This window comes from Miniopterus natalensis, chromosome 13 (genome assembly GCF_054644295.1).
Source record: "Miniopterus natalensis isolate mMinNat1 chromosome 13, mMinNat1.hap1, whole genome shotgun sequence".
Classification (NCBI taxonomy): domain Eukaryota; kingdom Metazoa; phylum Chordata; class Mammalia; order Chiroptera; family Miniopteridae; genus Miniopterus; species Miniopterus natalensis.
Genome location: NC_142093.1, coordinates 49,255,579 through 49,280,306, shown reverse-complemented (window position 1 = coordinate 49,280,306; position 24,728 = coordinate 49,255,579). Strand labels below are relative to the sequence as shown.

The following is a 24,728-nucleotide window of genomic DNA, read 5'->3' as shown; positions in this document are numbered from 1 at the left end:
TTGTTTGAATAATGCCCTAAGTATATGGATAATGCCCTAATAATAATGAACGTCTATTCACTTAAAGCAATCATGGCAAATTATGAAGTTATTTTCATAATTTCAATCCACTTCAACAATTAGGAAAGTACCAAATATGTATGTCCTAATTTAAACTTGGAACTGCTGATATTTTTTTATCCAAAATGTAGAATCCTTAACCCATGACTAGGCTTTAAAATTTTCTGATCACACTAAAAAACAGTCAGTATACCACACAGATAATGTGCACTATTATCTCGTGTACTGCCTTCCTAAATGGCATTGGTACCATTCAGAAAATTGTCAAGATGTGATTAAAAAATTACTTCCTCTACTGGTATCTGGTCTCAGACATCTTTGGTTGTTGTTGCTGTTAATCCTACCCCGAGGGTATTTTTTCCATTGAGAGAGAAACGTCCAAGTGAGACACATCCTGCACATGGCCGGGGATTGAACCACCAACCCAAGTACATGCCCTTGACCGGGAGCAGGCTTAGACTCTAACCACTGAACCCACCGGCCAGGGTTCAGACATCTTTTTAAAACAATACCTCTCTGCCTGGGATCAACTCCTTCAAATCATGCCTTTTCTTACTGACATGAGGACACACTGATCACTCTTGTCTTTGACAAGGAGAAAATTCTGACATGTCCTGAAGTACACTACAGTTCGGAGTGTGAAAGACACAGAAAAGGGTGGCTCTCATAAACTAACCTTTAGTTTGGAAAAATCTTCAGAGTTCTCCCCCTTCCTACTGGTTGAATGAAAACGAGAGCAAACGATGTTTTTAAAAAAAATTTGGGATGGAGTGGCTAACAGCCGAACTAACTAGAATGCTGGCTCCACGAGAGAAGGATCCTAGTCTGGTCTACAGTTGTATCTCCTGGGTAGGTTGGCCGACCAACAAATATTTTCCTAATAAATGCGTTCTCATCTCTTTTTCGCCGAAGCGCGCGGCTACGAGAGGGCGCATGCGCTTTCCACTGCATCGTGCCCCGCTCCATAGCTCTCGGGAAAAAGGGGATACACAGGACTAGGTTGATACCTGGGTCTTCCTCGTGGGTTCCTCAAGCCTCTCTTACCTGAAATTAGGGGCCGGTTCACATGGACCTGCCCGCCGACCTGTCAGCGGCAGGCAAAGCCTGCAGCGGACCCTCAGCCAGCGAGCCGAGGCCGCCGCCATCTTTAGCTTCTTCGCATTGCATGTTGGGAAAGCACGCCTTCCGCTCTCTGCAGCACCAAAGGATGGCGGGGAAGGTGGACCGGAATAGCTCGGCTATTGGCTGAGACGGACGAGACGAAAGCAATCGTGAAATAGGTGACTAGCCTATGGTTTGAAAGACTTTGTTCGGAAATTAAGTGCTCAATGCGCCTCAATTACATCGAAGAGGTTTTCTAAAAGGACCACTTTAATGCCATATATCTTCGATTGTTTTCAAAGTAAGAGGACTAGTTTTGAGTAAATTACATTGCTTTCCCCACCCCCAGAGCATACATGATCTCGTCCATGTAAATCTCATCCCAGCGAGCGTTTCTCCTGCGCACGCGCAGTTTAAATCACATGGCGGGCTGCGGGCTTGTGGCGGTGTTAGAAATTTACTGCTGGTGATTGAAACTTCTCTCTGGGCGTCAGAAGTCAAAACGGACCTGGAGGATGTTGGGCTCAAAGAACATGCCCTGGCGGCGGCTTCAGGGCATCTCCTTCGAGATGTATTCGGCCGAAGAGCTCAAGTAAGTAGTTGGTGGGAAGCGTGCGGAGCTTGTCTCTTGAGGTGGTCGCCTTTATAAACTACTATTCCCGAAAGGTCTTGCGCCCAGTTTGTCCTCCGAGTCCTTGGTTGTCGGGCGCGTGGCCTGCCGGGACCTGTAGTTCCGGGAGCGTCTTGGGCTGGCGTGCACCGCCTAGAACCCGGTGGGGCTGCGAAAGAGTCTGTGCTGGAGAGGAGGGTATTGCCAGATTGCAGCGTTAGCGTTCGCCAGTCGCCGCGTTAATTAACCAGCGTTTTTGAAGTTACCGTAATGTCTCTGAAGCAGTTTAAGCGCAGAATTAGTCTCTTGTTTATAAAATGATTATCCTTCACGACTTATTTCAGGCTACAAGGAGAATTTCTAGGACGCCCTTTATTCCCAGGACCTTACTGCCTTAAGGTTCTTCTCTTTCTGTGACAAGTACTTCTTCCTTACCCATGAGTTAATTAATCCACAGTTTTTGTCAGGCAGTGTGCTAGGCGTTAGTGATGGTAGGTGACTCTCCTTTTCCCCAACAAAAGAGGAACTTTGTTCCAAGCGCTGTGTTTTATATATGTTATTTTCTGATCGTCATAATGAAGCTATTGCATGTGATGAATTTTTAGGTGAAAAGAAAAAGCTAAGTAGTGAGTTCAGGCTTGTGGTAAGAGACCACACACACAACATGGAGTTATGTTTCCAAAGAATTTTTAGTGATGTAGAAACACTCATTTAAGGCTAAACGAAAAGGGACATATGCAATGCCAGAAATACCAAATGATCCCAGTTAACGTGTTATGTTTTTTAAATGTATCTATAAAAGAATGTCTACAGATGTTCTCTAGGTTGTGAGACTTGGATGATTTCTTTGTCCGTGTCTTTATTTTTTAAATCAGAAAAAAAAAATGTTAAAAAGCAAACTTCGCATGAATGTAATTTTGTTAAAAGTAGTGCTGAGCCGCTGTAGTGAGCACAGCACACAGATTCTGCCCTCTGGAGCTGCCAGAGTGTCTGAGGAAGCACATTAAATCATCACTTGACTGCGAAGAGGACATGTCCAAAAAGTCAAATAACCTGTTTTCCCTTGGTCTTTTTTATCTCCTTAGGAAACTAAGTGTTAAATCCATTACAAACCCTCGGTACCTGGACAGCCTGGGGAACCCAGCGGTCAATGGCCTGTACGATTTAGCTCTAGGCCCTGCAGATTCCAAAGAGGTGTGCTCCACCTGCGTGCAGGACTTCAACAACTGCTCTGGCCACCTGGGCCACATTGAACTGCCGCTCACGGTGTACAATCCTCTCCTCTTCGACGTACGTTCTGCCCCAGGCCACCCTGGATGCATGGGTCTCAGGGCTGCTGGTGGGATTTGTGAGGCCACCCTTTTCCCCACAGGAGGGGCCTGAGGAGGTTAGCGCTGGACACTTTGAGTTAAAGTGCTCTTTAAGCCTTGAGATTTTAAACCTTGAGGAGCCAAATCCCATACATTCAACTTGGCCTCTAGCCCTAACTAAATGAATCTGATTCTAATCGAGAAGAGCTGCAGCTTGGTTCTGTTCACAGGAGTGGAAGAGAGCATTCATCCGTCCCCCTGCACCCTTTGTTTCAGGAGCTTGACACCCTTCAGAAATCCTGGCAGAGTCACTCTGGCAATAGAGGGACCTTTGGAGTTCCCCAAGTCTCCCTGGAGGCTCTTGCTTGGTGTCAGAAAGAGCAAACCCCCAGAGGACACTAAGGATGAAGCTCCTGTCTAAAGTCCTACTTGTGTGTTTTCAGCGCTTCATATTAGTTAACCTAGCCCCAAGATTTGTTTTAAGCTGTACAGATGGCATACATGGGCATGATTTTTGTTTGTTAATCTTATCAAGTAAAGAGAATTGTCTTTGTTAAATACAAAATATCTGACTAAGTTTAGTATTCAGTACTTAGTTAAAATAAAGGTAGTTCCCTACCTCAGACCCAAAGTAAATTTCAAATTTTAAAGGATTAAAATGAAATCATAGAGAAAATATGGTAGAATAGTTAGTTATCTGGTTCTTAGGGTCACGAAGGCCTTTTTAGGTATACAGAGGAAGTGGAATTCTTATGGGAATAAACTGACCCCATAAAAACAAAAATTGAAGTGCCTTGAAAATCACCCTGACTGCTACATCTCTTTCTAATATCCTGCTGCTTTTTATTCCTTCCCTTCAGAAACTCTACCTGTTGCTCCGGGGCTCCTGTTTAAACTGCCACATGCTGACTTGCCCCCGGGCTGTGGTCCACCTCCTAGTCTGCCAGCTGAGAGTTCTGGAAGTCGGAGCCCTTCAAGCAGTGTACGAGCTGGAGAGAATTCTGAACAGGGTAGGTGAGTGGTGGCTGTCACGAAAATCAGGCAGGCCATGGTGGTGGGAATAAGAGCTGTTTGTGTGTTGTCCCTAAGAATAGTCACCAGAGTGTTTGGTCTTTGTATCTTGTGACTGGATACCAATCGCTAGATGTGAAAATGTGAAGTCATAGAAGAATTGGAGAAACGTTAATGAAAACAACATAGAAATACCATTTGCCCATTGGGGAGCTTTTTCTTTTCCTGGACCCAGGATTCAATCAAGGTTCATGCATTCCTTTGGACTGTTACATGTCTTTGGTCTCTTAATGTAGGATGTTTTAATACAGAAAATTCTTTTCTATGCTATTGACCTTTTTTGATGGCATTAATACTTTGTAGGATTTTCCACATCCTGGATTTGTCTGATTTTTCCCCCCTCATGTTTACATTTTGGTAAGAATTCAACCTGCATGATACAGGATATTTTGTATTACATCATTATAGGAGGCACATGCTGTCACATTGTACTATTGGTAATGCTTAGTTTGATTATTTGGATAAGATACTGATCACCAGATCTCTCTATTGTGGAGCTGTTTTTTTTCTTTGTTTATAATTGCTTTAGGTTTTCTGGTACTATTATAAATACCTTATTTAAAATTCATTTTCTGTTTGTAGATAAAAATGTAACTAACTTTTGTACATTGGTTTTTGTATGAAACAACCTGGCAAAAGCATTTCAGTTCTGATACTTTATCTGTACATTCTTTTAGATTTTCAACACCATCATCACTTGTTAATAACAAGTTTTATTTTTTTCCAATCTTTACATGTCTTGTTTCTTTTTCTTCCCTTATTTTGGTTGCTAGGATCTACATTACTGTGTTGAAAGGGTAGCGTGCATCCTTGTCTTGTTTCTTCTCACAAAGGAAAACCTTTGGCCTTTCCCCTTCCCTTGCCTGAATAATTCAGTCTTAAAGCCTTTAAGTGGGCAGAGCAGGCAGGACCCCACACGGAGGTGTGGCCTGGTATGGGTTGTCTGAGGCCAAGCAAGACGAGAAAAGCATTCAAGGGGAGGGAATCTCTGCACCTGTGGGCAGCCCAACCTAGAACGTCAGAGTTCAGATAGAGCGAGGAGAGTGTTCATTTGGGGTAAAGGCTCAGCTTGGGATGTGGGCATCCAAGTCAGGTAAAAGGGTGCCCGTGCTAGATGGCCCAGTGTGGGGTATAAGAGCCCAGATGGAGTGAGGAGGGGTTTCATAAGGAGAGCGGCCTGGAGTTGGGTGAGAGGAGGTCATGCATGGGAGTGGGTGCTGCAGACAGTTTCTCTTCAGTGGGTGTTCTCACAGCTGGCTAAGGTCTAGTTGTCTTTGGCTCGCCAAGTTAAAGAGCAAAAGAATGAGTGGACACAGGAGCCACCCTGGCCTAGCGGTCCCATGTCCCAAATAGGAATCAGTATCTTTTGTGACAGTTCTGTGGCCCCAGCTTCCAGAGACCCTCAAGGACATTCCTAGTTAGCACCAGGGAAGCTCAGAGCTGTGGTTTCCCACTAGGTGTTTGTAGTTCATTCATAGTCTTCCTAGTTCAGATACAACTTAAGCAGTAGAGGTCATTTTTGCCATCAGCAGTGCTGCCTAATAGCACAGTTGACATTTCTACTTTTATCAAGTTTCCAGGGAACAAAATAAAAAGTTAACCCAAAACCAAACTGGTTCAAAAGAGACATTGAGAGAGGGGGAGAGATTTTCTTAAACCTTTACTCAGAATAACTTATATTTTTCTAGGAATATGTCCATTTCATTTAAAGTTTCAAAATTATTGGCGTAAGGTTATTTGTGATGCCTACCTTAAATATTTTTTTGTAAAATATACCCACAGAAATGCATTAATCATACATATAAGCTAGCAAATAGTTAAAAGTAACCATCCCCCATATGCTCACCTTCAGTGTCAAGCTATTGTCCCTGTTTCTGGAAACTTCTCTTTCCCCTGTCCTTAAGTGCTTATTTTTGACAGTTTGTCACTGTCTTAAGAAATTCTTTGTAGGAATAATTTGAGGTCTAGGGTGCTGCTGCCTTCCTCCAAAGAGGCTTCTTCTTGCTTCTTCCATGTGCTCAATGACCTGGGACCATTGTAGTCAGGTTCAAAGCTGATGGCTCACAGGTCTACCGGGTGATTAGAATCCAGGTGGTTCTGTTCGATGACCGGTTTAGTTCCTAAGGGCATAGCCCTTGGGCTCCCAGCTTCCTGTGTTTGTGGGGTAGGATATGGGAGGGAAGGTATGCTGTTAGATTCCTGTCCTTGCACTAACTCTAGGCTTTGATTTCTGTCCCATTCATTGTTTGAGGCCTCCAAAATGAAAAAGTTCAAAATTCCTGAATTGGAAAATATGCCCAAGGCTAGTGCTTCCATGTCCCACAGCTCCAGGGAGCATCATGGAAGTCTGTCGGGATCTTCCCCAGTGAGACACACCTGCACTGAGGTTACCCTGGAGCCGTGCAGTGCAGCAGCCCTGCATCAGAGCACATGGGCCCTGCACTCCTTGACCTAGACTCCTGTTTTCCCTTCATTTAGGTCCAGATATTCCTCACTATTCTGTTCACTCTTCAGCACTTTCACATTAGAAAACATTTTACCTACCTTGGTTCTTTTCAGTTTGAGGTTTGGTATGGATAATCTGGCCTACCCTATTGGAAGCAGGTATTCTCATTTGATTTTTTTTTAACAGCCTCACTGTTTTGAGAATGCAGCACAGCAGCCATGAAGTTTCTTTCTCTGCCCGTAAACTAAACTCCCCTGCTCTTGGAGAGGCTGGCGCCATGGTGCTAATCATACACTTGCTTTACTTTGATAATATGGTTTTTCTCTTTGATTTTCAGTTTCTGGAAGAAAATGCTGATCCTACTGCCTTTGAAATCCAGGAAGAATTAGAACAGTATACACGAGAAATTGTACAGAACAATCTCCTGGGATCCCAAGGCTCGCACGTATGTTATCCTGTCTTCTCAGAACACTCAGTTTTTAGCACTGTCACTCATGTACACTTTCGGTTTCCTATACTTGACCTGGGTTTGAATCCTAGCTCTGTTCTGCATAACTGTCCCTGAGCCATTGTGTCCTCATATTTGATGCCTGCCTGTAGGACCGATGAGAAGAAGAGATGAAATTAGGTAGTTTAGGCATAGCATCCAGCAAGGTTCTGGCTTGCAGTCTCACTTTGAGAATGAGGTCCATGTTCTTTCCTTCTTTCTCTCTGTAACACCGTAAACTACTGGTCCCTCTCTCCTCCCTGTTCCCCCATTGCACCTATGTAAGTATTAAATTGCTCAATGAATGAATGATGTCAGTAATCAGCCTCCAGGACTAACTTGAAATCTGGTTCACCTCACACCCAGTTTCACAGCAGAGATTCCGACTGAAGTGGGCTGCGATAGGGCCCAAGTGGGTCTCATTTGCAGCTGGGCTCAGAACCACTCATGTAGCTTAACAGTGGGTGTACTTTTCTCAGAACCCTCAGGTCCATCCCAGGGAGGCTGCAGGGAGGCTACACCAGCTGCCTCCAGAGAGGTTTATTTTAAATTAAAGTGAGGGAAAAGAGCATTTATTAAGTACTTTCTTCCAAGCACCCGCTGCATTCATGATCTCTTTATCTTAGTAACAGCGTAGTGAGGCGGTTACTACTCTTCCTTGCATCTTATGAATGAGGAAACTTAAGGAAAGAAATCACTCAGTAATTGGCAGAGCTTGGCTGCATTAGGATTCTGTGGAAATTTTTGTTTAAGGAGGTGGCTTCCTCTGGTTTCTCAGCAAAGGTGAAAATCACAGAGTGAATATATACTGGATTCTCTTCAAATGGCACTCTGAGGTTCTTTGCCCTTTGTAACAGGTGAAAAATGTCTGTGAGAGCAAGAGCAAACTCGTTGCTCACTTCTGGAGGACACACATGACTGCTAAGCGATGTCCCCACTGCAAGTAAGTATCAGGACTCCACCCTGTCCCTGTCCTCACAGCTATTAATAAATGTCTTGTTGGGTTCGGTTTTTTCTCTCCTCAGTTACAACTGTCCTCTTGTCTAGGACGGGGCGGTCAGTTGTCCGAAAGGAGCACAACAGCAAACTGACCATCACGTATCCAGCTGTGATGCACAAGAAAGCTGACCAGAAGGACACAGAGCCGCTGGGTAAGCAGCCAGGCCCCGGGAGGCCCTCAGCCATGTTTCTCAGGCGTGGCCATTGGATGCGTCCCAGACCTTGGGAACAGTGGGCCCTCTGTGCCACGTTCCTCAGCTGCGTGTCTGGCGAGCCAGTGGCGAGGGGATCCTGGCGAGTGCCCAGCCCTGGCCTCTCACAGCTGACGGGCTGGGCTGCTTTATGAGGGGGCGCCCTGTGCGCCGAGCAAGGCGCCTCTTGCTTCAGGTCATTTTCTGAAAGATTTCTGAGGAAGAAGTTAACATACTAGGTAAATATTTAGAACCACTTTGTTGTCAAACAAGCGTGGGTTTGTTTTGAAGTAAAGTGTAAGTGAATTTTATTTATTTTTTAATCCTCACCTGAGGATATCTTTTCCACTGATTTTTAGGGAGAGTGGAAGGGGGAGGAGGTGAGAGAGAGAGAGAAACAGAAATATTGATGTGAGAGAGACACATCAATTGGTTGCTTCCTACATGTGCCCCAACTGGGGTCAACCCACATGTCCAACTATAAGAGTTTGGTTAAATCATTTAGGAAAACATCCTCTGAGCATATTTTCATGCAGCCTTAAAAATGATGGTCAGGCAACATGTAGAAATGCTCACAAGAGGACAGTAGTGAGCAAAGTAGACAAAGTAAACCCCCAGTTAGCATTTCAGTGACCTAACACACTGTTAGAACCAAGTGCTGGAGAAGATGATGTAACAGTGGTGATAGTGATAGGATGGGATGAGATGGGATGTAGGCGATTTTTTGTTGTTGTTGCTCTCTTGATTTTATATGTAGTTACATTGTTTTCATGACTTTAGAAATTAGATTAAGGGGGAACATATTCAGAGCTGAGACTATCCTGTCCTAGAGTTTGATTTTTGTGATCAAATTGCAGGTTTGGCAGGGTGGGGAGAAAGAATTTATAAATCCCACTACAGAAGGAGTGCCTGTAATTTACTTATGCTTTGATTCCCCTTCTGTGCTCCAGGAATTGAGGAAGCTCAGCTGGGAAAACGAGGGTACCTGACACCCACCGGTGCACGAGAACATCTTAGCGCCCTTTGGAAGAATGAAGGTGCAGTACCAACCTAAAGAAATAACCCTGTATCTCCTCCTGGCTTTAATTTCCTGGGCTCATTTACCCTGCCTATTATTATTATTTTTTATCCTCACCTGAGGATATTTTTTCCATTGCTTTTCAGAGAGAGTGGAAGGGAGAGAGATAGAGAAAAACTTCAATGTGAGAGAGACACATTGATTGGTTGCCTCCCGCACACCCCCAACCAGGGCCAGTGATCGAGCCGGCAACCGAGGTACACATGCCCTTGGCCGGAATCAAACCTGGGACCCTTCAGTCCGAGGGCCAACATTCTAACCATAAGCCAAACTGGGTAGGGCTACTTTTGTTTTTTAAAGTTGTGGTTCTTGTAGAGCTCTCCTGAAATCAATTCATAGATCTGGGGCCAGGCTTCAGGGTGCATTGTCATTGATGCATTATATAGTGAGGTTTCTATGGAAATTCCTTCTGTGAATCAAAAAATGAACTCAAATATATAGTTTTAGTTAAGATTTTTATATCTTAATTCCCTACAAAAAGGGAAATCCTCATTCTTTTTTGAGTGTATAACAAAACCTATGCTAAGGTCACCAGAATAATAGCTTTGAATCCACAGATGATCCCTCTTGGTAGCATCAATGTGAAGGGTTTTTGTTTTGTTTTTAAGAAGGCTGTTTTTGGTTTGATTTTTTTTTTTTTTTTTCCCTTTCCGTATTTCAACTACATGTTCTATAAATACCACAGTAATTGTGTGCATGTGTAAGTCTGAAACAAGTAACCGTTTTTATTTCCCATCCCTGCCCTTTTCTGCCCTTGGGCTAAGCACTGTTTTCCCTGTAGTGCCCATCCTTACACCATCATCTCATCTGCATGCAGGCTTTCAACACCTAGAGGCTATTTTTTGCTTGTTTTTATAAAGAAAAATGTGATCTTACTCTACATGTTGTCCTATGTTCCGGTGGGGTTTTTTTCTTTCACTTAGTAAAATGTTTTATTCATCCATGTTCTAACCTAGATTTAAATGATCTTTGTGGTTTATTTCAAACACAGGATTCTTTCTGAATTTCCTTTTTTCGGGACTGGAAGATGTTGGTATGGAGTCTAGATTCAATCCCACTCTGTTCTTCCTGGATTTCTTGGTGGTGCCACCCTCAAGGTAATGCCCTTTAATTAATTTTATTTCACCTGAAAAGGGTGTACTGTATAACTGAATGATGACCTCTGAGAAGGGATGGAAAGATGAAAGGCACTGAGAACTAGAGCAGCATTTCCACTTCCGGGTGGCAGGTGGTGGGAGTATTTCCCTCCCATTTGTCCTGAATGCGGTAGGGATGTTGGTTGTCTTTTGAGTGTGGTGGGGTTTGAGTCACTTATAGTAGGGTGGGGATGGATGAGAGGATGAAGAACATGACTCTTCCCCCAAACTAAACATTCACTGATTCCATGTGTCCCCCTGCAGGTATCGCCCTGTCAATCGCCTGGGGGACCAGATGTTTACCAATGGCCAGACGGTGAACTTGCAGGCTGTCATGAAGGACGTGGTTCTGATCCGAAAGCTTCTGGCATTGATGGCCCAAGAACAGGAGCTGCCATGGGAGGTGGCAGCACCTGCCACAGATGAGGTCAGGACTCTCTTGGAGCTGATGTCATAAATGCACATGCTTAGTTATAACTGTCTGCAGTGAGCACAGAATGCTGTGGGTGCTGGGAGGTGCTGGTTAGGGATTATGTAGAGCTGTTTGTTGGCTGTCCGTTGGGGGAAACACAGGTAATGTTAGAGGAAAGCATGGTCTGAGCACAGAAAGGTCTGGGTTCACCCCAATCACCTTGGCTGAGTTGCTTTAATTTAAAAAAAAATTTTTTTTTTAAATGTATCTTTATTGATTTCAGAGAGAGGAAGGGAAAGGGGAAGGGGGGGGAAGGGGGGGAGGGAGGGAGGGAGGGAGGGAGGGAAAGAGAAACATGAGTGATGAGAGAATCATTGATTGGCTGCCTCCAGCATGCCCCCGACTGGGAATCAAGGCTGCAACCCGAGCATGTGCCCCAACCAGGAATCAAACTGTGATCTCCTGAATCCTAGGTTGATGCTCAACTGCCGAGCTATGCCCGGCCGGGCAAGTTACTTTAGTTTTGTGGACTCATCTCTACTATAATACGGTTGTGGTTTGTCTTGAGGTTTTATACATAGGCTATTGTGGGCCACCTGCCCTTGGCAGCTCTGGAAAGGAGTTTGCTTCCCTTGGGCTCTAAGAATGTTCCTCCTGGGTTACAGTGCTAGATCCTGAGCCATCCAGCTCTGTTTTGGCTCATTAAGATCTCTAGCATTGGGATTAGGAAGGCAGTGTTATAGATTCCAGAAACTTCCCAGAACAGGACAGTTAGGTTTGGGGCCTCTGCTTCCTCTTCAGTAAATGGTGGAGCTGAATTCAGTTTTCCCAGTTGAGCAAACACTTCTCCAGCCCTTCAGTGTGTGAGGTCTTCAGTGAGTATAAAGAAGGCTTGCTGAGGTCACTGAGGTCCTTCCCAATTCTAAGATGCTTGCTGTCTGGATGCAAATAGGAAGAGCTTTCTGAGGCTTGAGTAGACTGCTCTCAGGCTCCCTTTTAGCTGTGGCAACAGTCCTGTTATTACTTTGGCCCATCACCAGGTGGCACCGTTTGTCCTGGACACTCACACGGGGTTACCCACCCGTTCTGCTTGAGGCTTTCTTTGGTTTTGCATAAGTTTTCTGATCTGTAGTGTAGGTGTGCTTTTAAAAATCCCAAGTCTAAGAGAAATCAGCCATCTTCAGGCCCTAGGTCAATTTGGAGGAGAAAGCAATAGGGTAGCCAAGTCCAGTAACCAGGGATAAAACCTTTATTTTGATATCCCTTAAAAATAATGCAGTCCTTGTAAAACAAACAAAAAACCCTGAGTCTCTGAAGAAATAGCATTCTCTGATTCCTAAGGCCCTTGTTATGTCAAGTCACAGTGCCCTCTTTTCATCTGATTAATAGGACATGTTCTTATTTGTTCCCTGACTTACTTCCCACATTCTATTCCCATGGCAGTCCTCTCATGAGTCACGGATGCCTGGCATGGGCCAGATGCTGTTCTAGGCACTGAGGATACCTGGTGAGGCAGAGTCTCATTTCATAAGTAGTCACGTGGCCCTGAATCAGGTAATGCCATAGCAGTAAGTTAGGCTGACATGGCCCCTGTCATCATACAGGTGACCATCTCTCCCTGCTTCAGCCAGAGCAGAAATTAATCTGCCCTCCCTATGACTAAAGACGACCCTCTGTTCCTCAGGTGGAAGACAGTGGGTTCCACAACATTCTCACTTACTGGATCTTCACCCACCCTTTCTCTTCCCTCCCCCAACACACTGACAGGTTTCTTCTCTCATTTGACCCACAGTAAGGGACATGAGACCATCTGCCTACCTTCTCTGTCATACCAGCCAGATGGGGCCAGTCAGTAGCTAGACAGTGTCAGTAGGTGGTGCTCTAAGGCAGCTTAAGGCCTCAGGGCCTATCTCCTGGGCAGGAGTTGGGAGAAGAGGTTGAGGTAGAGTCAGGGACAGAAAAGGATTGGTTAAATATTCCAGTGAGGTTTGGAGATCAGCTAGTCACTCGACATATACCAGCTGGGGATCCCCATGTTAACTAATGATATAGAAAATCTTATGGCAAACATTTTTTCCTTCTTAGAAGTTTTACACCTGTGTTTTTTGTGTGCTTTTCCAAGACCATAAATATAGCTAAACTCTGTATGAGAATCTATTATCTGGCAGGATAACAGAGTTTCATAAAAAGAGTATGGGTGGGGGAAGAATTTCTAGGGTTGCCTTAACAATGAGATATTAAGGGACTTCAGCAGCTGCTGCTAGCAGTTTGATGAAGCTAGCTGCCATGTTGGAGAAGCCCACATGGCAAATAATTGAAGGTGGCCTCTGGCCAACAGCCCACTAGGAACTGAGGCTTTCAATCTGGCAGCTTGAGAATACGAATTCTGCCAACAACCATGTCAGCTTAGAGTTAGATCCTTCCCCAGCGAACCTTCAGATGAGAGCCCAGCACTGGCTGACCGCATCACATCCTGGGAGACACTCTGAAGCACAGAAGCCGGTGAAGCTGTGCCCAGATTCCTGACACATGGAATCTGTGAGATAATAAATGTGTGTTGGCATAAAAGGAAAGGAAGAAGCCTGCTTATAAATTTGAGTTCATTTTACTACTGGAAAGAGATGGGCTGGGAAATACGTAATGGGGTTGATATTTTGTTGATGTGTACTGACGCCAGAGTAAGCAAGAGCAATAAGACCAAGCCTGGTTTTTTCGAGGTTTTTCCATCATGCTTGTTTTCTTGGTTGTCTTGCCAGGAAAAAGACTCTGCGATTGGGATGGACCGATCCTTTTTGAGTATGCTTCCAGGCCAGTCCCTCACAGACAAACTTTACAACATTTGGATTCGCCTTCAAAGCCACGTTAATATTGTGTTTGATAGCGAGATGGACAAATTAATGACAGAAAAGTACCCTGGCATTAGACAGGTGAGCAGTAAGTTGGATTCCCAGTGCTAGCTAAAGGGGTTAAATAATAAACGTGTACTGAAACAAGAAAATAATAAATATACTTGATTTTTTTGGATGCTCCCCCCCCCCCCAAAGATCCTTGAGAAGAAGGATGGCTTGTTCCGAAAGCACATGATGGGAAAGCGAGTAGACTACGCGGCCCGTTCTGTCATCTGCCCAGACATGTACATCAACACCAACGAAATCGGAATCCCCATGGTGTGTGCGGAGGGGCTGCTTTTGCTAGTGTTGGGTGGCAAGTGGGAGTGTCGAGGAGGGCTGGGGAGAAGGTGTGTGGCAGGTTATGGTGACTTGGGTGGGGACAGCTTCTCCCTCTTCCTGGTTAAGTCGTTTGGAGGGGATGTGAAGCTGCGTGATGGCATTGCTCTCACTCCGTGCCAGGTCTCCAAATAGCTTCTACCTCTGAGGAAGACCCACTTCCTGGGCCAGCAGGGAGCTCACTGCAGGGTATTCTGTGTCCCCACCCACGTATCTTCTTTCTGCCTGTCTTGGCCTAGTCTTTACATTCTCCTAGTCAACCTGGCTGAATGACAGAGATGAGCCAGAGGAAAGGGAGATTTCATCCCAGCACTCGCCTGGTGTCGGGAGTCAGGGGTGTGTACCCCGGTTGCCAGGGAGAGGGAGGAGAGTGCCAGAGAAGATGTGTATGAGTCCGTCCTCCCACTTCCTCTGGGTAAGCGGTTCGCCCCATTCGCCCATTAGTGTTTCCTTGGGGAGCCAGCCTCCTTTTTTCACTTCCCCATCAGTTCAAGCTGTGGTGCTCATTAGCAGTAGCCCTTTAATCGCTTCCTCCTTAATGGGTCTTGAGGTCAGTAATAGGAGATAGTTTAATTCCCTCCGTGGAGAGTGTCATTTCCTCACATACTGCCCCTCTGCTGCTCTCTGGGGAGTGCTGGAAATGAGCACAGCTTAGCTGTTCTGATGGCCACCTGGGTGCCCACTGCCTCCTCTCTCTCAGGCGCACTTGGAGTTCCTGAGCCAGGACATGACAAACAAGGGAACAAGATTCAGAGAACACTCAGTCCTATGCCCAGCACCTCTGGGAACGTTAGGTCTTTGTATCCGGAAGCTGGTCAGGTGGCAGGAATGTCATCATGAAGCCAGTAGTGATACTCGTGAGTCTGCAGCCCTGAAGGAGAGGCTCATGCCTTTTTGTTGCTTTCTCTGGGCAGAGGGCAGGGGTTACCCCTGTTGGCTTTGGCCTCATGGTGCCTAGAGTGTCCCCAGCTTTGGGAGAGACTTAGTCCCGCCTTCCCTTTCCACTTTCAGTGGTGCCAGGCCTCTCTTTCTTGGATTGGATCTGGGTTCGTTTGGTAATGGCTTGTTCCTTTAGGGGGACTCTGAAGTTACCCCTCAGCCCACCTCCAACCTTCCCCAGGTCTCGGCCATGGTGGCCCAGGGTTGTGTGTCACATGCTTCCCCTAGAGCCTGTGGGATAGGTGTTATAGGAGCAAAGGAGGTGAAATACATTTGTAGAATAAGCTAGAGACTCAGCAGTGAACTACATAGACTAGAATGTCCCCCGTGAAACTTCCATGCCGGTGGTGGAAACACAAACAAACACACAGGAACATAAACACTCAGGCAGTGGTCAGTGCATCAGCGAAAGTCGAACAGGCTACAGGGAAGGGAGCGCAGGGTGGGGTAGTGAGAAGTCCTCTCACAAGGGCCTTGGAGCAGAGAACTGATCAAAATAGAACAACGTCCTTTAGGTATTCTCACTTTGATGTATTTATGTGCACATAGAAACATCAAAGAGTTTATAATATTAAGTAGCTCAGAAACTCACTTAAGCAGGGAACTTGTTTTCCTTGGAGTGGACTGTTGCAGGTCTCGATCAGTGGGGTGCTGCATTTTCTCGTGTCTTGGGGGGCTGTCGGTTTCAGGGGCCACCTTGATTGCAGTGGCTGCTGGAACTGCCAAGTAAAGAGATTCTGATGCCATGTTTGGGCCCAGGGCAAGGGCCTCGATCAGTGATGCCTGCTGGGGTATGGTGGTACTTGAGGTAGGCACTCGCCACCTCTCTCAAGCTAGTGGCCCATTCTGTGTTCCCTTTGGGCCCATAAATTTACTGGCAGATGAGGAAAAGATGGTTTTAGAATGGGTAAAAAATTTCTAACGTGTAAATGGCAATACTCAGATCATTTTCTTCAGACAGACTGTTCGGAAAGGAGGCCTTGAAATGAAGACATGGCCTGTGGAGGAGATAGGCAGGATGCCGCTTTCCTCCCTGAGGACCTTTTTGGCTAAGACAGCACCTGCACATCTTCAGGAAAAAGACACATCTTGTTGAGTCTGACTTTGGGTCCATGTAACCTTTTTTGCCCACCCTGAGTTTTTATATCCACTCCTCATTTTCAGGTGTTTGCCACAAAACTGACCTACCCTCAGCCAGTTACCCCCTGGAACGTTCAGGAACTGAGGCAGGCGGTCATCAACGGCCCCAATGTGCACCCAGGGGCCTCCATGGTCATCAACGAGGATGGCAGTCGCACAGCCTTGAGCGCTGTGGACTTAAGCCAACGGGAAGCCGTGGCCAAACAGCTCCTGACACCAGCCACGGGGGCACCGAAGCCCCAGGGGACAAAAATTGTGAGTAGTGGGCAGGTTTGATCAGTGAGTGCTGGCTCCAGTGAGTGCCGTGGCTATGGGGTTGCTGTGGAATACTGTGTGAGCAGCTTCTGCCTCCCCGAGATGAAGCTGCTCTCACATGTGCCTGTTCCTTAGCAGGTTTCATGGTGCTTACTCTCTCCCAGCTGGAGCTGGGGCCCTGACACCATAATTAAAGCTTCATTTGGCTGTCTCACACCATGCAGCACAGTGCTGGTCACACATCAGAGGTTCGAGAAAGGCTCTAATCATAACTCAAGTGTGGTCCTGGGGCAGGAGAATTTGCTATCCTTGACCCAGGAGAGAAGTTTGAACAAAGGGAAAGGAGCCAGGTGTCAGAGCCTTTGTGAGGCAGTGAAGGCAGCAGCTTAGGGCTTTTGAAAGAAAAAGTAGCAGGATATAGGGGTTTCTGATGTTACTGGGGTGTGAGGACAAGGCTGCTGTGCAGGAGAACTTCACATGGCCTCAGCTACAATCACAGGGTCGGAGGTGAGCAGGCTGGGAGCTTAGGGAGGGAGGTTGGCCTCACCGCCACACATTGGTGAGTCCATGGGAAGTCACGGAAATGAGTTCTGAGTGGCAGTGAGGTTGTAGGAGGTCAGCCCTCCTGGAGCTTGCTTGTCTTCCTACTGGAGCTCAGATCCTGAGCACATTGTCCTGCTCTCTCCTCCAGGCTTACCTCAGATCGCCCGTCACTCTCCCGCCGTCCCATCAGTGCAAGGCCTTCTCCCCTTCAGGCCTTGTGTTTGTTGTCCCCTGCCTGGAACACTCTGCCCTCCCCCACACTCCATGCTAACTCTTACTAACCCTTCAGGTCTCAGCAAGGTCCTCACTCTAGGGCAGGGTCCACAAACCTTTTCAGCAAAGGGCCCAATAGTAAATATTTTAGGCTTTGGAGACCATACAGTCTGTTGAACCAACTCAACCCTGTTGAAGTGTGAAAGCCACCACAGGTGGCACATAAACGGGTGTGGCTGTGTTCTCAAAAAACCTCTACTTACAAAAACAGGCGGCTTGCCTTCAGACTGTACTTTGTCCTTCTCAAAACTTGTATGGCCCTGGCCAGTTTGACTTAGTGGTTAGAGTGTCGACCCACAGACTGACGGGTCCCGGGTTTGATTGTGGCCAAGGGCATGTGCGGGAGTCAAGCAATCTATGTGTCTCTCTCACATCAGTGTTTCTCTCTCCCTTCTACTATCTGAAAAGCAATGGAAAAAATATCCTCGGGTAAGGATTAAAAAAACAAAACAAGCAAAAAAAACTTGTATGGGGTCATGCTACACCCTCGTTCTCCCATGGCTCTCACTGTGTAGTGTTGTCACTGTGTGTGCACCCATTTATCTGCCCTCAAGTTCCTAAATTCCATAAGGACTCAGGAAACCCCTGTGGAAGGGATGGGTGGATCCAGGTTGAGGTTCAGGAGGCTCTGAGGCTCAAGGAACCACATTGGACCTGATGATGTGGCCCAGGGGCAAAGGCAGGAGGGGACTTTATGAAAGAAAAGTGGTTCTTACATCAGGACCCGGGAACTCAGGATGATTATCTTTATTCTCCGAAATCTCAGTAGTGTTATATATAATACATGTACATTTCATCAAATACACGTTCATTTATCATTTACCTGTAATTAGGAAAGGCTTTGGTTAATGGTGTGTGTATGGGTCAGGACCAGGCTAAAGGACTGGGTGAAGTGACAGGCCCAGGTGAGGATGAGAGGGGTTAAGAGAGAAGGGAAAGGACAACTGGAAGACCTGTTCCCTAGGAGGTGTGAAGTCTCTGCTCCTTCCCGTGGGCCTTGTAAATGGAGGAGGAAGTGGCCAGGATGGCTGAGTCTCATTTCTCAGCCCAGCAGTCTGCCAGAAGCTGACTTTGGCTCTGGGTCTGCCTCTGAAAGCCTTAACCCGGGCACTGGGGCACACTAATTTTCACTGCAGTATTTATTTAGAGACAGGAGAAAGGAAGGGCTCAGGTTTGGGTTGGCCAGGGGAACACCCTGTGCTCCAGGGCTTCTGTTTGGATTGGCCGGTGCCTGCCAGTCTGGCCTGCATGCCTTCCCAGCTGTGGGCTTTGCTTATACTGAAGGATGTGTTGAATCTGTGAGACTCAGATCTGAGGCTTAGCCTGGGGTTTTGGGCCTAGGCTACAGGTCCAGCAGTTTCTCCCTTGAGAGCCTGAAGAAATATGACCTTGAAAATCAGCTCAGGCTCTGAGACATGCCCTGGGTGGATGCTCATGGGAATTCTCAGAATCCACGTCTCCTTGGAAACGTGGATATGGGGCAGGGATGTGAAGTTTGGGATTCCTCCAGGAGCAGAAAGACTCACTCTGCGCCAGGTGCTCTTGGGCCTGCCTTTTGGGATGTGAGGGGTTTGCCCCCTGCTTCCCTGAGCTGGAGGAAGCTTTCAGCCCAGGGGAGGAGGAATCTGGGGAGGGAAGTGGGGAGCACCTCTTAGTAACCTCTAGCCTCTCTTTCTCCAGCCTTCTGATACAGCTGCTTAAATGTGGACGACATAAGAATATACTGCCCATGTCATACTTTGTTGCCCCCCAGCCTGTTGTCTGCTGGGATTTAGAGGAGACTTGGAGTAGGGGGAGGTCTCACGCAGTCTCCATGATTCCCTGGGCTGCTTAGGGGACATGCAGATTAATTGGAGTAGCAGTTGCCTTTATACATTTGTTTTTTAAAAGGATTGTTTATAGTCATCATTTAGGAAGCCTGCTAGTTAATATAAGATAGAAGGCAGTGAAAGGCTTAATGAGTCTAATATTAAAGGCAGCTTGGTGAGGGGAGGTGTTCTGTCAGGAGGACATGACCAATGACATACCAGTAAGGGGGAAAAAGTGTGAGTGCTGGTTATTTTTAAGAGGTGAAATTACTTGTGGTTTTTATTCTCTTTAAATTTGTCTGTTCTCTGTTTTCCCCCCACAATGAACATATCACTTGTGCAATAGTTCTTGCTTTCTTTAAAAATAGTTGATCTTTTTAGAAAGTTTTATAGAGGTAAATACATGCTCATTGTAACAGGAACAATACTAAGATGCATAGAAGTAGTAATAATAATGTAATGATAGTCTGTGCCTTCCCTTCCCTTCCCCATGTGCCCTTGTCCCTGAGGAGACCATAGTGACAGCTTGGGGAGACCCAAGCATCCTTTTCCTTGATGTATATAAACACATACAGGGTTGAGTTGGGTTTTAAATTGCCTGATTCTATCACTGTAGGTGGCACCTGGGTATTATTTTTACTGGAATACATTATTACCATCACTTTATTTATTTATTTTTTATTGCCATCACTTCAGGACTGATATAGATTTAACTCAGCCTTTTCTATCACTGCATAATATCCCTTAGTGCAACCCATAATTTATTTGTCTGTGCCCCTTCTGTGGGGCAGCCAGATTATTTCCAGTTTTTGCCACTGTAAACAGAGCTACGTAGACATAATGTTTACCTAACCTTGCATTGCATTCTTTTTCTTCTGAAAGGCCAAAAGCAAATGAGTTTTAAATATTCTAGAATCGGTTTTCAGATTGCTTTCCCTAAGACTATGGTGATTTAAACTGTTTATTAATTTTCTGAGTGTAATGAAATGTTTTCAGAGGGCCTGGAACCGGGAACCAAGAACCCTGTGTTCCATTCCTGGCTCTGGTATGAGGTTGGGCAAGGTATTTCTAAGATGCAGAATTTAGACTTAGAATAACATACTCACCTATGAATGTTGGAGGTGGGGGTTGCTAGAGGTCTGCTAAATCTTTCAAGCCCAGGGCTTTTACGATTACATCCAGATATGCTGTCTTTGGATGTGTTCATTTCTTCCTTTAGATTAATTCTCTGAGGAATTCAAGACTCCAGAAAGGCCATGCATCTCCGAAGGAGACAGAGATTACTGGACAGAGGCCTGGAGACTTGTCTGTTGCTTGTACCTCTGAGCCCAGAGCCTGGATGGGGTTATACTGGACTAGTAGCTATTTCTCAAAGTACCAGAGGGCTTAATAGCCATTTCTCAAAGATTTTTAGAGTTTTGCTCCAGACTAAAAATTCCCCTTTTATTTAGTTGAATAAAGCATGAGAGAGAGAAGTCACACTCGGCCAGGCTGAGGTGAGCTCCTGGAATAGTAGTAATGATGCTGGGGTTGCTGATGATCACCCCTCTGTTCTACATTCTGCCCCCAGGTGTGCCGGCATGTGAAGAATGGTGACATTCTTCTACTGAACCGCCAGCCTACCTTGCACAGACCTTCCATCCAGGCGCACCATGCCCGCATCCTGCCTGAAGAGAAAGTCCTTCGGCTCCACTATGCCAACTGCAAGGCCTATAACGCTGACTTTGATGGAGACGAGATGAACGCCCACTTCCCCCAGAGTGAACTGGGCCGAGCTGAGGCCTATGTCCTGGCCTGCACGGATCAGCAGTACCTTGTTCCCAAGGTAGGTCTGACCTTGAGGCTGGTCCACAGTCATCACTGGCACAACTTGGCACTTTAGATTTGGACTCTCTCTAGCTCCTGGGGTCAGGGGGCAGCTCCAGGGCAGAAGCTGTGGATCCACAGGGCCCTGGTTTCTTCCAGGTGGGGTTTTTGGTTTGCTTAGAGCCAGGGAAAGGTTTCTGTTTTGCTGCTGCAGACTTATGTTTTGATTCTACAGCTTATTACCCTCTGCAAGGATTAGCATCCCGACTATGTTGGTCCCCATGGTTCTCAGATGACTTTGATCCTTTGAATTCTGATATGCATGAGTTTCAAGAAACAACTTAGCTCCAAGGGCCCAAATGAGATCCTCCTCCAGGCCACGAAGGCATCTCCTCTTTGAATCCCTTCCTTCTCTCTGAGGTTGGTCCTCAGAGGCAGACCCATGTGGTCATGGCTGTCTAGAGGAGCACCTAGGAAAGATGTAGCTTCCTTCTCCCTGGCCTGGCCAGACGACCCATTCCCATTAAGTGGCAGGGGCTGTCATTGTGCTCATGGGAGAAAGAGTGTCCCGCATTACCCCTCACCCAAAGACCTGAGGCCTTTTAAATTATAAGCCGTTTCGCCCTAGCCAGTTTGGCTCTGTGGTTAGAGCGTTGGCCTGCAGACTAAAGGGTCCCGGGTTCGAGTCTGGTCTCGGTTGTAGGCTTGATCCCTGGCCCCAGTCGGGGCGCATGCAGAAGGCAATCTGTAAAGCAATGGAAAGATATCCTCAGGTGAGGATTAAAAATACGTATACATAAGCCATTTGCATCATAGTGATTCATAATAATATGTCATTCACTTGGGTGGAAGAGTATGAAAGAAGTACTAGTAATAGTAGTACAGAATTGTGGGTACCATTTCCAAGCACGTTTTCAGTGCCAGACACTGCAAAGCACTTAGGAAGCTTCTTTTACCCTCCCCTCCTGGCAGAGGGTGGAGTAGGTGCTATTGATGCCCACATTTACACATGAAAAGTGGTGCAGCTTGCCCCTGGACACACAGCTGAGAAGCTGGAGGAAGGACTGGAAGCTTCCAGATCCTCTGGGGTTTTATTCTTATCCCCTCAGTGGGCCCTGCCATCCTTCTGTGGAAAAGATGGAGACCTTTGCAGTTAGGGATCGCTGGAGGCTGCTCAGAGACTTCCAGCATCGATTAGTGCCCTCTCCTGGGAACGTCTGTTTCCCCACCAATCATCTGCCTCCCTGGGAATAACATCCCAGCTTCTCCCACCAGACACACAACAGTAGCTTCCTAGTGGACCCAAATGTTGCCCACCTTAGTCAGCTGTTGATTAGGGAAGGGCCTGAAAGTAGGAAGGAGGAGGTAGGGCCCACTCAGGTCACTCAGAAATTAGAAGAAATAATTTGACTGACTTTTACTACTAATTAGAAGAAATACTTGGAATAATTTCATTAATTTGAAAATTGGCTTTTTGCCTTTTCATGTAAATATTAATGGTCATAGCTGTAGTAGTGGTGGCAATAAAAGCTCATCTATTGAGCACTCCCTGTTCATCAGGCACTGCTGAAGCAATTTGTAAACATCCTCTTATTTAGTCCTCACAACTGCCTTACGAGGCAGGTGCAATTTTCATATGAGGAAGCACAAGTGAGTAACTTGCCAGCCAGCAGTGAAGCCAGGACTTGAACTCAAGCCCGTGTTCAGCCCCCTTGACAGCAAGGCTGAGGCTCAGTGAGGACACATTGGAGGAAGAGGCTCCCAGGTTTGAGATTGCTCTCTGACTCTAGAACAGTGTCACATTGCACCACAGGACACTACCAGAGAGCAGCAAATGGGTCAGTTTTGAAACGTCAATGATGAGAGAGTCATTGATCGAGCCCACAACCTGGGCATGTGCCCTGACCAGGAGTCGAACCCCGATCGCCTGGATCCTAGGTCGACTCACCCGCTGAGCCACGCCCAGCCAGGCCATGCTTTTTTTTTAATTTATTATTGTTTTCAATTCTCACCAGAGAGTACTTTTTCCGTTGCTTTTCAGAGAGAGAGAGAGAAACATCGATGTGAGAGAGACACATTGATTGGTTGCCTTCCACACAAGCCCCAACTGGGGCCTAGGGTCAGACCTGCAATCAAGGTATGTGCCCTTGGGTGGAATCGAACCAGGGACCGTTCAGTCCATGGGCTGATGCTCTAACCACTAAGCCAAACTGGCTAGGGCAAGATTTCATTCTTTTTTATGGCCAAGTAATTCCATTTTATATATGTACCACAATTTTTTTATCCACTTGTCTATTGATAGGCACTTGGATTGCTTCATATCTTGGTTATTGTAAATAACACTGCGATGAACTTAGGAGTGCATATATTCTTTTGCATTAGTTCCGTGTTTCTTCAAATAAATTCTAGAAGTGGAATTGGTGGGTCATAAGGCAGTTTACTTTTTAATTTTTAGGAACCTCCATATTGTTTTCCATAGCAGCTGCATCAATTTGAATTCCCACCAGCATGCACGAGGGTTTCCTTTTCTCCACATCCTCAACACTTGTTGTTTGTTAATTTATTAATGATAGCCATTCTGGCAGGCATGAGGTGATATCTCATTTTGATTTTAATTTGCATTTCTCGGATGATTAGTGACATTGAGCATCTTTTTATATGTCTGTTAGCCATCTGTATGTCTTCTTTGGAGAAATATCTATTCAGATACTCTGCCCATTTTATGATTGGATTGTTTGTTTTTTTGTTGTTGAGTTTTCTGAGTTCTTATAAATTTTGGAAATAAACCCCTTCTCAGATGTAGCATTGATGAATATGTTCTTCCATTCAGTGGGTTGTCTTTTCATTTTGTTGATAGTTTCCTTTGCTGTACAAAAACTTTTTAGTTTGATGTGGTTACATTTGTTTATTTTTTCTTTTTTTTCCTTTGCCCAAGGAGGCATATCAGAAAAAAACGTCAAAGAGTTTTCTTCTAGGAACTTTATGGTTTTGAGCCTTAGACTTAAGTATTTAATCCATTTTTAGTTTATTCTTATATATGGTATAAGAAAGTGGTCTAGTTTCATTTTTGCATGTATCTATCCAATTTTTGCAGCACCATTTATTGAATATACTGTCTTAACTCCATTGTATATTCTTGCCTACTTTATCATAGATTAATTGACCATATACCTATGGGTTTATTTCTGCACTCTTTTTCTTCAATTTTCTTCAGTTTATTCCTTAGTGTCTTACAGTTTTCTGAGTACAGGTCTTTTACGTCCGTGGTTAAGTTTATTTCTAGGTATTTTATTTTTTTGATGCAATTGTAAGTGGGATTCATTTTTGGTGTATAAAAATGCAACCAGTTTCTGATCCTGCTACTTTACTGAATTCATTTATCAGTTCTAGTGGTTTTTTAGTGGAATTTTTAGAGTTCTCTATAGTATCTTGTCACCTAAAATAAAGACAGTGTTACTTCTTCCTTTCCAGTTTGGATGCCTTTTCTTTCTTTTTTTTGTCTAAGTGCTATGGCTGGTACTTCCAGTACCGTGCTAATTAAGAGTGTTGAAAGTTGACATCCCTGTTCCTGGTGTTAAGAAAAACGCTTTTATTTTATCCTGGTTGAGTATGGTGTTAGCTGTGGGTTTGTCATATATGGCCTTTATTGTGTTGTAAAGTCACTACAGTTTTTACTCACCCCCTCCACGTTTATGTTTTTGTCATTATTTTTTACTAGTTTTGTGTGTGTGTGTGTTCCTTAACTTATTGTAATTACACATGCTTTTCCTACTTTTGTCTTTCAACCTTTATAATAGCTTTATAGTTGTTCAATAAATTAATTTCTTAACAAATAA

General features: G+C 45.4%; 2 protein-coding genes across 2 annotated transcripts in view; one reads left to right on the top strand and one right to left on the bottom strand.

Moving 5' to 3' along the window:
• The window catches only part of PTCD3 (pentatricopeptide repeat domain 3), a 31,423-nt gene extending 30,196 nt beyond the window's left edge, over positions 1-1,227 (bottom strand). The window contains exon 1 of the mRNA XM_016201804.2: positions 1,105-1,227. Coding sequence (XP_016057290.2) covers positions 1,105-1,205 — 101 coding nt within the window. The 5' untranslated portion in view covers positions 1,206-1,227. The remainder of the gene's footprint in view (positions 1-1,104) is intronic.
• A 356-nt stretch (positions 1,228-1,583) lies between these two features.
• POLR1A (RNA polymerase I subunit A) overlaps positions 1,584-24,728 on the top strand; it is a 63,782-nt gene continuing 40,637 nt past the window's right edge. The window contains exons 1-13 of the mRNA XM_016201803.2: positions 1,584-1,753; positions 2,857-3,061; positions 3,942-4,091; positions 6,936-7,043; positions 7,943-8,028; positions 8,133-8,236; positions 9,226-9,312; positions 10,345-10,450; positions 10,754-10,916; positions 13,658-13,828; positions 13,946-14,068; positions 16,232-16,462; positions 20,657-20,911. Of these exons, the coding sequence (XP_016057289.2) occupies positions 1,677-1,753; positions 2,857-3,061; positions 3,942-4,091; positions 6,936-7,043; positions 7,943-8,028; positions 8,133-8,236; positions 9,226-9,312; positions 10,345-10,450; positions 10,754-10,916; positions 13,658-13,828; positions 13,946-14,068; positions 16,232-16,462; positions 20,657-20,911 (1,866 nt within the window). The 5' untranslated portion in view covers positions 1,584-1,676. The remainder of the gene's footprint in view (positions 1,754-2,856; positions 3,062-3,941; positions 4,092-6,935; positions 7,044-7,942; positions 8,029-8,132; positions 8,237-9,225; positions 9,313-10,344; positions 10,451-10,753; positions 10,917-13,657; positions 13,829-13,945; positions 14,069-16,231; positions 16,463-20,656; positions 20,912-24,728) is intronic.